Here is a 14,849-nt window from a genome sequence, read left to right on the forward strand (position 1 = left end):
CAATAACTCTGTTAGCGATAGCTTGTGTATTATCTATTTTTTTTTTATTTTATTGGGTTATTTTACGACACTGTATCAACATCTAGGTTATTTAGCGTCTAAATGAAAAGAAGGTGATAATGCCGGTGAAATGAGTCTGGGGTCCAGCACCGAAAGTTACCCAGCATTTGCTCGTATTGAGTTGAGGGAAAACTCCGGAAAAAACCTCAACCAGGTAACTTGCCCTGACTGGGATTCGAACCCGGGCCACCTGGTTTTGCGGCCAGACGTGCCGACCGTTACTCCACAGGTGTAGACTGTATTATCTATGCTTTAGGTCTCTGAGCCTGCGCAGTGTCTTGTGTTTGGAACTTAGAATACAGTTTATCAAATACATTAATCACTTCTTTAGAAGAACGAAAATATACTGCTGCCAGAGATGAAGATCCTTGAAGAAGATGACAGACTATTCATCGAAAGCTTGGAAGCAACAATCCAACTCACCTGGCTGAGAACCCGAGAACAATTATTTCATATCCAATGCTGGGAAACCTCAAGTCCTACAATAATAAACATGTTCGAAAGAAAAGGTACAGTATATTCTTTCCAAAATTTTACATTGTACAAATTGTATGAGTTTTGTGGGTTTTACAAGCCTGCTTTGAGAGGTCACGATGAAACTGACACTTTTGAAAATGGTGGTGTGTTCTTTGGATCGACTGATGTCGTGACGACAGTGCTGTGAAGGAACACATGGAGTCGAACCAAGATTTTGAAAGGCTTTTGAGAAACATTCAAAATGAACTGTTGAACTATATGTTGAAAGTTTCTCGTGAAATGATAATGAAAGGACTTCATTGAAATAATTCTAGTTGAAGTAACAAATGTTTCCGAATACTGGTAATCACAGCATTGGTTTTTTTTCTTATGAAGATAAAGGTGAGCCGTTTGAAAGGTTGGGGGATTCTTTTAAGCTGGAAGGTCAAAGAGCAGATGCGAGTTCTGAATGCATCTTAAATGAAATGAATCCAGAAGAACCACATAAAATAACTGTACAGACTTTCGATGAAACTGCTGTAAGTAGTGCAACAGGTGGAGTTCAAGCCATAATTAAAACTTGCTGTCCCACTTTAAACATCAACTGAACTTAATCATGAAATGAGTGGCTTCATATAAGACATCTGTAAGAGCAGTTTTCCTGGATTTGTCGGCTTTTCTCACCTTTTGTAAAGGTCGCCACAATGCTTGCCTGAACAATGCTTAGCACTGGAATCAACAGTGCCTCGTACCAAGACAAATAGAACAAATTCTATTCGTTCTGCTTGTACTATTCCTAGCTGTTTTGCGACCAAGTGGAATTTAAAATTGTGTTTCTTGCAACTGGGAAAAAATGTCACAATGACAAGAGTTGTCAAGGAGCTGTTGGATTTCGACGTTATTTGGAAGCTGAAGAAATTCCTTTTTGTATGCAATCCACAAAGCGAAGGTTTATCTTCCTATTTTGGGCATAGTGCATAATTTAAATTACTGGTACGTATTTCATTCGAATTATTATCCATGAAAATGATCTACAAACGAAACATGATTTGCAACTAGATAAAGTAAATAAATTTTGGCGAGAAGTAGTAAAGTGAGAAAGTGTTACCTTTGCGATTTATATTTTTAAATATATCTAAGTGGTTACACAAACGTGTAACAACTGAAGTTAAAGGAATAAATGCATAATTATTACAAGAGTGCAGAATTATTAGCGTGTTCCTATAATGGTTTTAGATGTGGACGTGCATAGCAGCCCATAGCATTGTAGGTTGAGTCTGATAAATATATTTTATTGAAAATATGATCTAGTAGGAGCTCTATGCACACTATAGAAGTTTTCTTTTTATTACATATTTTTAATCATTCTTATATTTATGATAAAGTTTATTAATTTATTATATAGTTTTCAGTCTACAAACTTTTCAAACAAGGTAAAAGGTTAAAAAATCATTACATTATTATTCATATAGAGTGAATTTGACTAACGTTTTCAACCATCTAATAGTCATCTCCCAGTCGATGTTGATTACATGAATATATTTAAACATAAAAGTCATTAAAAAGGATTATACAATACTACAATATGAACTTAGGTTAGTGGTTAAAAATAATGGTTAATTCAATACTGACATTGAGATAAAATGAAATACATGAACAGGTTACATAATATCAACTTTGACATAATTAAATTCAACATGATATACTGCAGTATGTTTCTTTTTGAAGAACTTGTGTCAGTATAAAAGGTTGCAGTTGAAAGTACGGTATTTACTTGTACATGGCCAATTCCGAGGAAACTAGTAAAAGGTTACCGAAATAATGATAAAAGAATAAAGGTTTTGAAAAATTTTTGTAAAATCTAATTTATATGTTACCTATATAAAAAGTATTCCAGTTTACTTACTATAGCCGAGATATAGATAAAACAACACACCTTGGCTATAATAAGTAAACTAGTATACTTTCTATACAACATCTAAATTACATTTTACAAAAATTTTTCAAAACCTTTATTCTTTTATAATTATTTCAGAAACCTTTTACTAGTTTCCTCCGAGTTGGCCATGTACAAGTAAAGACAATACTTTCAACTGCAACCGCATATACTGATACAAGTTCTTCAAAAAGAAATATATTACAAATATACCATGTTCAATTTAATCATGTCAGAGTTGATATTATGTAACCTGTTCATGTATTTCATTTTATCTCCATGTCAATATTGTATTAACCATTACTTTTAACCGCTAACCCAACATAAGTTCATATTGCAGTATTGTACAGTCCTTTTAATGACTTTTATGTTTAAATATATTCATGTAATCAACATCGACCTGAAGATGGCCATTAGATGGTTGAAAGTGTTAGTCAAATCCACTCTATATGAATAATAATGTACTGGTTTTTTATCCTTTTACCTTGATTGGTAAGTTTGTAGTCTGAAAACTAGGTTATAACAAACTTTATCATACATATCGTATACAACTTATCTGAAAATATGACACTGAAATTCCTATATTTATTTTATCCTCTATAATAACAAATATGGGGGCTTACTGAAAAGAACATCTGTATTGAGTAAGCCTATTAGAAACTCGCAAAATAGAACAATGGCATGGAGACATTAGATTTGATAACATTAGTATTCATGTGGTAACAAATATGTCAGATACTTAAATGACTATCATTGGAAGATTGAGATGATTTATTTTAAATTACGTTACCTGTACTCTGAGTTTGGTTATTATTTTTTTATTATTTATAGAAATGCAGAATTAAGGCAGCATGTGCTGTAATATATATATCATTCTGATACTATTTTGTTTCAGCTTTACTTTAATCCATATGAATGGCAATTTTATTCTATCAATTTATAATCTATAGCAAACTGTAAACTTACTGACAAAGTAACTCATACCGGACAAGTAATATTTATTGTAAAATGAGAAACTTACACTTTAGGTACCAGTTCAAACCTCATCTTCTCGAGGTTGGGGTCTTCAGCTAGGGTAGCCATGGCAACGGGATAAGAAACTTCATAATCAAACTGGAAATCAACTCCTGCAGGGGGACTACGAACAAAGTTTCGTCTGTCCTGAAACATAAAATCATACCAATTTTGTGATGAGTAGAGCCCGGATATTTAGGAATTTATTTTGGTTAAAATAGGCAGGGATATAGGCACTAAAAATAGAAAAAATAGGCAGTGAAATAGGCATTTATTAATCATGGAAACAGACAAAAATAGACAAATACTTAATAAACTATACCATACGGTACTCAGTTTCCTTATTACATGCTACAACAAGATGCTTTTTTAAGTTGTCAACTGTCATAGTGAGCCGCCTGTCACAGAGAACATTTTTCATGGTGGAAAAAGATCTTTCTACTTCTACTGAAGTGATTGGAGTAAACTTAAAACAACTGTGTACTGTCTCAAAAGAGGGGTGTGAGAAAGAATTAGAGACTTCAAAGTACGCGTGACTTGTGCATGCAAGCGACAACAGTAACGAGACCTGGAGACTTGCTTTTAATACTTCCCTCATCGCCTTTCTTTCGCTGGTAAACCCAGAAGTGACCTGAACACTGAGGGTTATACTATTCTAACATCTTTGTTAAGTGACATAAAAGATGGAATCGATAGGAGAGAAAAGTTTACGACTTCTTGGAAACATATGTATATTGCTGGAGAATAAGATTCTCAGCAAATATTTGTGTGAGGTGAATATATATTTTTAATTTGTATAATCATTCTTTTTTGTTTTTCGATATAATTTACTGTATGTGCGGTTTATTTTAAATGCATTAAAAATATAGAAAATGTACAATAACGACGTAAAAAGGCTAAAAAAGGCATTCAACCTTAAAATAGGCAAAGGGAGCTAAAAAAGGCAAAATAAAAATTAGGCCTATTGTCCCCAAATGTATGGAAACGTGTTTATCTCTAATAGGTCTTTCATGCATACACTCAGTTTAAAAAAAGGTATTCTGCCTAACATTCGGGCTCTAGTAATGAGTAATGATTTTAAACTATGATAGCTATTCAGTTAACATTAACAGCAATGTAGTAAAGAGATGAGTACAGTATTAAAATCATAAATTCAAATTCATAATATACAGAGGAAGGTGGTGATCGCAAGATAGAGATATGATACATTCTTTGAAGACTTCTTCTTCTTCATCATCATCTATACTCATGTGTCTGGATGTAGGTTTCCTCCCAGCTCTTTTCTTCCACTACTTCTCGCCACAGTTTTCCTCTTTTTCCAATGCATTTAAAACATATAGGCAGGGCCGCCGACAGGATTTATGGGCCCCTGTTCAATATTATGCTCAGGACCCGTTGAAAAAAAAAGTTAAAAATGACAAGTTACCAGTTGTTCTGACCATAATAATTATTTTCAAAAGAAATAAAAGATAACCCCATACACAGATACGAATCTAAAAATATACACTTCTGTTATATTGAAAACTTTTAGCAAAACTTCAAATTAGCGCTAGCACAATATATTATATTATATCCATCACGCTTCTTTTTCAGTAGGGCCTACATGGTATGTTCCGTGACGAAACTTTCGTCTTTTCGTTGTCGTTTGTTTCGTTTTCATAAAACACTATCCTTAAACATCTGTAATTTCTGACTTGCAGGCCAACATCAACAAACAACTCTCCTTGACTTCACTGATGCAAAATCATCAATTATATCATCAAAATTTAAAGACTTAGCAAGATCACTCTCCAGACTAAGGAGGCCAAGGTTACTCAGTCATTCTTGACACATTGTTACTCTGAATACATTCTTATTTCCTTCATTTTGTTTGAAATTTGTGTGAAATTGAGCGTTGCTAGTGAAGGTGCAGAAAATGAACCAATCTCAAGCCCGTCTGTTCAGGTTGTCAAAAATGTAGACAGTTCATACTTAGAAGTGAATACTGATGGTTGTGGCCGTCTATAAAAAAGTTCTGATAACAGTAGTATTGAATCAAAACAAGCAAAGAATAGTAAAAATGATGAGCTAATATGTACAAGTGAAACAAATTTACATACACCAGTTCGTAACTCTGAGTCATGGCAAGTAACATGCGATCTTGGAAAACTAAGAAGTGGCAGACAAATTGTGTCATTGAATGTGTCGTTCGAAAAAGTACCCCCAAACCTGCCTAATAACCTTCTAAGTGACGGAACAAGAGCCTTTCCAGTATTATTTTCAAAACTCAAGAATGGAGAATGTGTTCCCAGAGACTGGCTAGTGTAGAGTGAAACAAATCAGTCACCACACTATTTTCTCTGATTTGTTTCACTCCACACTAGCCAGTCTCTGGGAACACATTCTCCATTCTTGAGTTTTGAAAGTACTGTAATACTGTTTTTGGAAAGGCTCTTGTTTTCGAACAACACATTCAATGACACATTTTGTCTGCTACTTTTTAGTTTTCCAAGGTCGCTCAATTTCACACAAACTTCAAACAAAGTTCTACTCCCTTTCTTAATATCTTCCAATTTTTCTGTCTCTACATGCGCTTCTCAGCTCCCAACTTATGCTTCTACTTGTCCATTGTCCACTAGTAACACTAATGAGCAAAATTTACTAGAAAAACGACAATGAAAAGACGAAAGTTTCGTCACGAATCATAGTATGTAGGTCCTACTGAAAAGGAAACGTAATCCTCCGGCTTTGATTTGGGAGAGTCCACTAGCATATTGCGGTGGGTCGGCAGAGGTTGATAGTTAAGAGGACAAGCCAATTGAACATGTTTGGTACAAGCGACGGGAACATATTTCAGGCAAATCCCAGAGCCCTCAAGTGTCGTGTCGATGATTGTTAACTGGAAACCAGTATTCTATTATATAAAAGTTAAACATTTACATAATGAAGTAGTAATTTGTATTAATTCTACTATTGTTGGTTAATATGTCAGATTCGTGTAACAAATGTTCTTACAAAATTTCATAGTACCGGCATGTATCTGTGAATAATTATTCGTGATAATAAAAAGTAATCAGACTCACTTAATCTCACGGGCGCTTACTGCTCACGGGCCCATATGCACTTGCCCCCTTTGCCCCCCCCCCCCTTCTCGGCAGCCCTGCATATAGGCTACGGTTCCTTATGTATATAAAATGTTTTGATCTGTCAACGCAAATTATAAGATATCATTAGGCCTACTACCTTTACTTTAGAAAAATTAGGGCCTCGATGTCTTTATAGAAGTATAAAAAATTGTTCACTCTAATAACAACAGTCAATATATAGTACAAACTTTATAATAAGGCAATTTCTGAAGACATTGAAAACAATATTTTTCAAATAATTTGTATGTTTTCAACTGGCGTTTGGGAAGTGTTGACCCACTGGAGCTGCAGGTAACGTAAACATTCCATACAGTTCGGACAATCTAAAAGGCAGGGTTGACTTGAGTCTCTCGTCTTCCTAATAGGCAACTTTAAAAGCAAATAAAGTGTGAACTGTTATATCTAGGAAATTATTATTATTATTATTATTATTATTTTTACATTTATATCTCAATTACGATTGCAGGATGCAGTTTGGTGTCAATTTATGAAGACAGATAGATAGTGGGGTTTAAGAAGAGCGCGTCAGCTACTGTGGCTATTTGCGCCCTTATCTAAAATTCTTCATGAAACAAAGACACAAATAAAACAATAATCAAAATGCTAAAAGAACTGAAAAACGTTGTTATAGTAAAACGAGGTACAGAATTTATGAATCAACATGCATTTTGTACATTATACTTGCAATTCCCTTGTAGGATGAAGCATACAAAATGGCGACCGTATAAAATAATGAAGTGCCAGACTCGACATATCTGAATTCAAACATGCTTGAAGCTACTTACTGTAGAGAGTGTGAGGAACTCTTCCTTAAGGCTCTCCTCGTTGGGGCAGCCCACCCACGGAGGCACCGCGGCATCGGACGTCTTGCCTTGTTTCTCCTTTATGAACGCCTCTTGTTCTTTATTGAACTCTCCCAGTAGACTCTGCGAACAAGATAAACACGCCATTCACTAACGGGAAGTTCAAGAGTGTTTCATTGTAACACTGAACTTGATGCAACAATAATAATAAATATAATCTGAAATTATTTCAGACATTAGAAAATATTAGTAAATTGCACTGACGCTAAGACATTACGTAATATGTAACAATAGGCCCAGTGTAACATTTATAAACAAAACATCGAAGACAATATTCGTAATAGATGCAACAGCATCATCCGCACACAATATCGAGCTTTGTCATGAAACAATTATATTTCCGTTTATAACTCATTTTCTTGAACTGCAATTCAAAAGACGTAATAATCAAAATCATTCACTGTGCACCCACATGTGAAGAAAAGTGTAAATGCTCCGCATTGCAAATAGCATATTTGTTCTTAAGGGATCAGGACAATTCGTCCCCGAAAATCAGTCATACATCTAACTCGGACCCAAAATAAATTCGTTCCCGGACAATTCGGTCCCACAACAAATTCGTGCCTGGATTATTCGGTAACTTCACAAATTCAATTCAGTCCAGGCTTCATATTTTGACAGGATACTTACTGTAGCAACAGTGTCTTTGAAGAAGCAATGTTGAATGTTGTAGATACAGAAGTCAATTTAGATATTGAGGGGGAAGTTTAAAACCAGTGTTCATTGCATTTTTCCATAATTTGCCGGGAAAATTCAAGATTACACTCAGGGTTGAGAGGTGGCTTCTTCATTACGATTCGGAAGACGAAGAAAATATGATATTTTTCAGCAGCAACACACATCTAAAGCTGTTAGTGCGCGGAGAATTTTGTGTGATGGATGGCACTTTCAAAAGCGCATCGAACATAATATGCCAAATTTACGCACTACACATAAGTGTGCATGGGAAATGGCTGCCGCTAGTTATCGTATTGCTTGAACGCAAAACAGCGGCGACCTACAGAGCTTTCTTTGAAGTAATGAAGTCGGAAGTGCGGCGACGGTTCGAACGACTACTTGTCCTAATCAAGTATCCACTGATTACGAAACAGCAGAGCTGCTGTAAGAGAAGCATTTCCAAATAATTTCAGGCTGTCTTTTCCACTTTGGACAAGCTCTCTGGCGAAGGTTACAGGCAGAAAACGCGAAGGAAGAATATTTGCAGGAAGGAAATGAAGACATCCGAGCCGACTTTCACAGCCTGATTGCCGACGCATTCGTACCGGAAGAGGATGTCTTGGACGTTTTCGACAGCCTCGTCGATAATGCCCACGACTCACTTGCGCCTGTATTCAACCACGTTGAAGACACTTGTATACATGCAGGAGGCGCAGTCACGGTCGAGGGGCGCCGCTTTTTCCTCCTGCAACGCGGAACTGTTATGATCGATCCGTACAAGGTCTTCCAGAAAAACGAACTGTGAGGCCTGGCATCGCCAGCTGAACGTCCTGATCGGATAAGCTCATCCAACTCTCTTCGCTTTCCTCAGCCACCTTCAGAAGGAAGTCGCGGAAATCGAATTGACCGGGCAATGGGTGGCCATTCACCCGCAAAAAAAGTAGGAAGGGTGGATGGACAATATCCGATTTATAAAGATAACGACGTGTTGTCCTATTTTACCTGCGGGCTATTGGACACAATATCGCCGGCAACCTTTGAAGTGTGTATTCAAATAATTGGCAACAAAGTGAAATTATGTAAAATAATTAAGTTATTAAAAAATATGTAATTGGGAACAAATAACCCTTGGTACGCATTTTCTTTGGAACCAACTGAGACCAAAAGTTTTGGGAACCAGTTTCCTGGACCCAACTGTCCGGGGACGTAAAGCCGGAGACGAATTGTTCTAGATCCGTTCTTAATAATCATACAAATATAGCTTCAACGGTTTAGGTAAATGGACGTGATTAATTTTGCACAAATTGATTTCATACACTGCATTCACTTCTAATATTTGTCCTAATTAACAATATTCGACATTCAAAATGTAGGCCTACAACGATATTAAATATTTTTAGACTTTTACAATGACATTCAAATTGTATTACTCACTTGTAAAGTGACTGATAGTAAGACGGAATACTCTATAATGGACATTCGTTCTGGAGTACCGGTACACTGACTAATGAGGTGCGAAAAGAAGCAAATTCTCTTAAAAAGGATCAGATTCATCTGACTGAAATTACTTGTGACGAAGTCGATCTTGGATTATAAAGAATAAATTCATTGCGATCTAAAGAAAATCAAAATTACTATAGACGCAAAGTACTTTTTTATACAGTCATCCCCAAAGGTACGAGATCGTAGATCCCTTAATGCTAGACAAGTGTGTTAAGAAGTGTACTATTATTATACGATAACTGCCTCTGAAGAAACGAAGCTGTGTTGGAAAGAGTGAATGAAGAAAGAATGATGCTGAAACTGATCATAAAAGGAAATGGCTGGGCCAATGGCTGAGAAGAAACTGCCTTCTATGGGATGCACTGGAAGGAATGGTGAACGGGAGAAGAGTTCGGGGCAGAAGAGGATGTCAGATGATAGACGACATTAAGATATATGGGTCATATGAAGAGATAAAAAGGAAGGCAGAAAATAGGAAAGACTGGAGAATACTGGGTTTGCAGTGAAAGACCTGCCCTTGGGCAGAACACTATGAATGAATGAATGGACTACCTCTGATTGAAGTTCTGTCTGATAATGCACACGAGTTCATCTATTATCAGACAGTATATCTCACTTGACGATATGTGTCAGAGGAAGAACAATATTGTTTGTAGGCCTATACATCTGAAGTCTTATTAGTGTAATATGATGTAGCTAGTCGGCGATGTATGTAATGGAGGGAGAAAGGAACTGGCCACCCTATCCCATTATCCCCTGGTCTAGTTGCCTGATAAGTGGTGCCTTGTTGGCAGAGTGCGAATTAACGGAGGGGATGGGGGGGGATTTCCTCCGCTGTTGGGAAGTTATCCCCCTCTCATAAATTCATATTAACATCCCTGTCAGGGATAATTTCTATCCACCCTAACAAAATATAATTCTATACATCTGAAGATGACCCAAAATAGGTCGAAACAGGTTAACAAGGTACGTTAAAATTTAACACAAGAAAGTTCTTATCATACATATACCGAAAATATAATTGTTTTAATACAAGTATACTTTATAAAGTACATACAGTATAAAGTAAGCAAATAAAATAATATTAATGTGTTATCATCACCGGCAAGCTGACAGCAATCAATAACTTAGGAATTACACATCTTATCTTAAGCCTGCTCATGGATATAATTATAATTATTATTATTATTATTATTATTATTATTATTATTATTATTATTATTATTATTATTATTGTAGTCAAGATGCAAGACGAGCAACTCAGTGCGACCAAGTATTGAGCCGTATCGAATGAGGATAAAAATAATTTTATGTATGGTATTCTCTATCTAGGATTCTATCCTCCCCTCATCAGAAATCTTAATTCGCACCCTGCTTGTTGGTATCACTTGTGAGGTTCAGACCTGTCTTCGGACAGTTGACTAAACAAATGCGATAATGTGCGAAAAGTACTATTAACATTGACTCATATCTGGTCTTGCAACATGATAATACACGCCCGCACTCCGCTAACATGACGAAAGCTTGGTTAGAAGGTAATTCCACATCCCCCATATTCTCTCAATTTCCACCTTTTCCTTTCTTTATTCAACAATCTTCAAAGGAACTCCTCTGATAACGAAGATGCTTCACAAACTTGGCTTGACGACTTCTTTAATTCCAGACGCTGAATCGAAAAACTATTCCAGCGTTGGCAGAGATTCATAGATAATGTAGGAGAATATATTACTGATTAATTTCTGTCTTCTATTCATTTCAAATAAAAACGTTTGTCACAGCGAAAAGACTCTACGAACTTCTGTAACAACCCAATATTTTGTTCTTGCATTTTTTTTACTTAAAACTGATTATCTTCCATATCTACACACAAAAATGACTAATGGTAAGTGGTACTTTATTTTTGTGTTCTTTTGTGTCCTGTTTAGAAGTGTTTTGTCTCTTGCTTCAACCATACATTTATTAAAGTTCATTTATTTTGTTTTTTATATTATTATGCTTTTGTCTCTCGGGATCCGGAATTTTCGTCACCAATTTTTCGTCACCCGGTGATTTCGTCACATATTACATTTTGTCACTACAACATGTCACCGATTCAGTTTTGTCACCACCATATTTTGTCACGAATTTAATTTCCTCATCACTATTCGCCTTTACAATTTCCCCCCCCCCCCTTCGTATCGCTTCCTTTGTTGATACCTATATAAAATGATACGTAACATAAACCTCCTACTTCATTGTTCATATCGTTTCCAAGGATACGTTCATTTTTTGGTTTCGAAATCTTCATGTTACAGGATTCATTGTCTTCATACTGTTCATTTCGTTTGGATACATTGATGTTTCGGATTCGAAATCTTCAAGTTACAAGATTCATTGGTTTCAAAATCTTCAAGTTAAGGTATGGTGAAATTATTGCGATTCGTAAAAAGTAATAGATCAAGAGATAAGTTTATCGACATATAATGTGATTAGCGCAACATTTGTAATTCAGTGATGACTATTTCCTCAGATAAGAAAACCATTATAAAAGAACCTACAGAGCACAACTTCAGTGGGAATTTTGGTTGAAACTCCATAAAAACAGGATGAATGTATACAATTCAAAAGCCATGTTAATACAGAGCATTAAAATAATTATACAGTGATAGTTTAGGACTCATAATAAAAACAGCTTAAATGTAATTTTATGTATTATTTTGGTGACGAAAGTCCCTCAGTATAAAAGAAAAATTTATATGATGAAGAAATATGTTAGATGATAAAATCTCCTCAGTGACAAAAATATGATGACAAAATGTATTTTATGACTAAAAAACTAATGATGAAAAATAGGTGACAAACTATAACGGTGACGAAATACCCTAGACCCTTGCCTCTCATGTTGCTTAGCCATGGTTTACTTCCATAGTCCTATGTAAGAACAGGAATAATCATTATCTTATAGAAATTATCTTTCTATCCTTTTGTGTCTTACTGTGTTTTAATGTGCAACCTGGTGACTAAAATTGATTTAATTTCTTCTTCACATCGTATTCAATCCGAAATCTATTATATTGCATTCTATATATTAATAATGAGATCTGGTGCCAAGTATGTCTTCATTTTTTACATTTACTTCAGATTTATAGTCGCTTTAACCGCAGGGTCATATCGCAACTGTCGACTGTCTATTTGGAATGGAACACTGTTGATCCTGTATCAGTGAGCTCTAAACTGGAGGCACCATCGCAATGCTCTTTCCTGTCTGAAAGCGTGACTGTAGACGCCATGTTGGTGAGGGCATTGCTCTCTCTTTCTAACTAATGTGTTTCAATGAATCTTTCGTGAGGTTCATGTTGCACACGCGCAGTAAGCAATAAAAATACCGTTATTGTGTACGATAGCATTCACTACAAGGGAGACAAGGACAACCTATGTTAGAAAGAGACAGCAATACGCTCAGGCGCTCAGCATTCGCGTCACGCTTTTAAAGCATTGAGTTGTGCCTCCAGTTTAGTATAGAGCTCACTGTACTGTATGTTGGATTGCTGCCACCCATCTCGACCAGTCCACGAATTCCCATAGATGTTGCTATCTAGTGTCCATTTGCAATACTTAAGGTTTCAGATCTTGCGAATCAGAATCTGTATAATTTTGTTTGTAATGGAAATGAGAATCAATTCAGTACGTATCTTCTTAAATAACTAGATTCCTATTAAAAAAAAAAAAGATTGACTGACCTCAGAAAGTAAACCCAGGGTCTCTAAATGATATTTTTGAGCGGAATAGTCTTTCTTTATATTGAGCCATGACTTTTATTTTCTTTGTTAATATTTTGATGTTATGTTATCTAGTTAGTTAGTGAATTTGAAAATAATCAATGGTTGTGGTTTCAATTTACTTTATTATATTAATCAGCGTAACCGCACTGAGCTTATAAGCCAGGGTCCGGGTTAAAATCCCGGTTGATCCACCTAGAATCTGTAACTTGTATTGGGCAACTCCTGATCAAGGCAACACAGGGGTTACTCCGGATATTTCTGTTCCTTGTGACATCCCAACAATTCTCCATTATCATCATAATTCATTACAAGTGTAATGTGAATCTCCCGTCTGTGGTGCACGTCGGACAGTCTTTGACGAACTACAGTATAAGTGGTCTACACTTCTGGGCACGCTAGCAGAGTCGGAGCGAAGTCTGCCATTGCACAAAAGTATAATCAGCACACATTAACAAACATGTATACTTTACGTTCACATGTATGCAGTAAATATATCATTTGGAATCTCTCTGAGTAAAAGAAGTTCACAGAAATATTATTCCTATTTCTCAAGTAACTGTGACTACAGTATACAATTTGGAATCGGGCCAACGGCGTAGCTTAGGTGGTAGGCGACTTTCCCTACCGATTCGGAGCTCCGCTCATGCGCAGGTTCAATATCCGCTTGGGCTGATTACCTGATAGGGTATCCTCCTCTCCCGAGGTTTTCAACAACTTTAAGGCAAACGTCAGTAATCATATGGCGAGTCCTCGATCTCATATAGCTAAATACCATCTCGCTAACACCAATTCCATCGATGCTAAATAATCTAGTGGATGAAACAGCGTCGTCAAATTACCGAAGAAAATATTTCAATCTCAAGTATTATAAACATGAAAATATCATAAGTAGCCTAATACATTCGCCGGCAAAAAAAGTCGATCACTTTGAAAAATTTTGTTTTCGTTAAAATTTTAAGTGAATATTTCATTTTGTGGTGTTTCTCCTTGTAAAGAAATATTTTTATCACTCTCTGGTAAGTGTGTGGTGCATGTGGTCCGAATTGATCGATTCTTAGAGATAATTTTTTCTTCCATTAACTTTTATGGTTTTATGACGCTTCCTTTTAACATGGTTCCTCATCCCTAATAAAGCTTTAAAGTTACTGTAAACATCTGATAAAATGTTCTTTGTAAATTTAGGGGAGTTCCATGCCATTTTATTCAGTTTCTGTTCGATCCTTATTGAGTCAAAATGCCTGTAAGTAGAGGAAGTGTTGTACGCTTAATCGCCTTAGTTGAAGACGGTAGGAGCATCTTATGGAAGTGTCCAGCGGGCCGTGGAACGTTATCGTGAACGTGGAACATGCGAAAGAAGGCCTGGATCTGGACGTCGACAGATTACGAACGCCAGGGACGACCGATTTCTTGTCCTCCAAATCTTGAGAGACCGAAGAACAACAGCGGTTCAGCGAGAAATCGTCTAGAGGCCACA

General features: G+C 36.2%; 1 protein-coding gene across 6 annotated transcripts in view; it reads right to left on the reverse strand.

Moving 5' to 3' along the window:
* The window catches only part of Sap47 (Synapse-associated protein 47kD), a 680,382-nt gene that overhangs the window by 59,336 nt on the left and 606,197 nt on the right, over window positions 1-14,849 (reverse strand). For all 6 annotated transcript variants that reach the window (XM_069839888.1, XM_069839891.1, XM_069839887.1 and 3 more), the window contains exons 5-6: window positions 7,377-7,517; window positions 3,474-3,613 (exon numbers count right to left, since the gene is read on the reverse strand). In XM_069839888.1, coding sequence (XP_069695989.1) covers window positions 3,474-3,613; window positions 7,377-7,517 — 281 coding nt within the window. The remainder of the gene's footprint in view (window positions 1-3,473; window positions 3,614-7,376; window positions 7,518-14,849) is intronic.

The sequence above is a fragment of the Periplaneta americana genome, chromosome 11 (assembly GCF_040183065.1).
Source record: "Periplaneta americana isolate PAMFEO1 chromosome 11, P.americana_PAMFEO1_priV1, whole genome shotgun sequence".
In the NCBI taxonomy this organism is placed as follows: Eukaryota; Metazoa; Arthropoda; class Insecta; order Blattodea; family Blattidae; genus Periplaneta; species Periplaneta americana.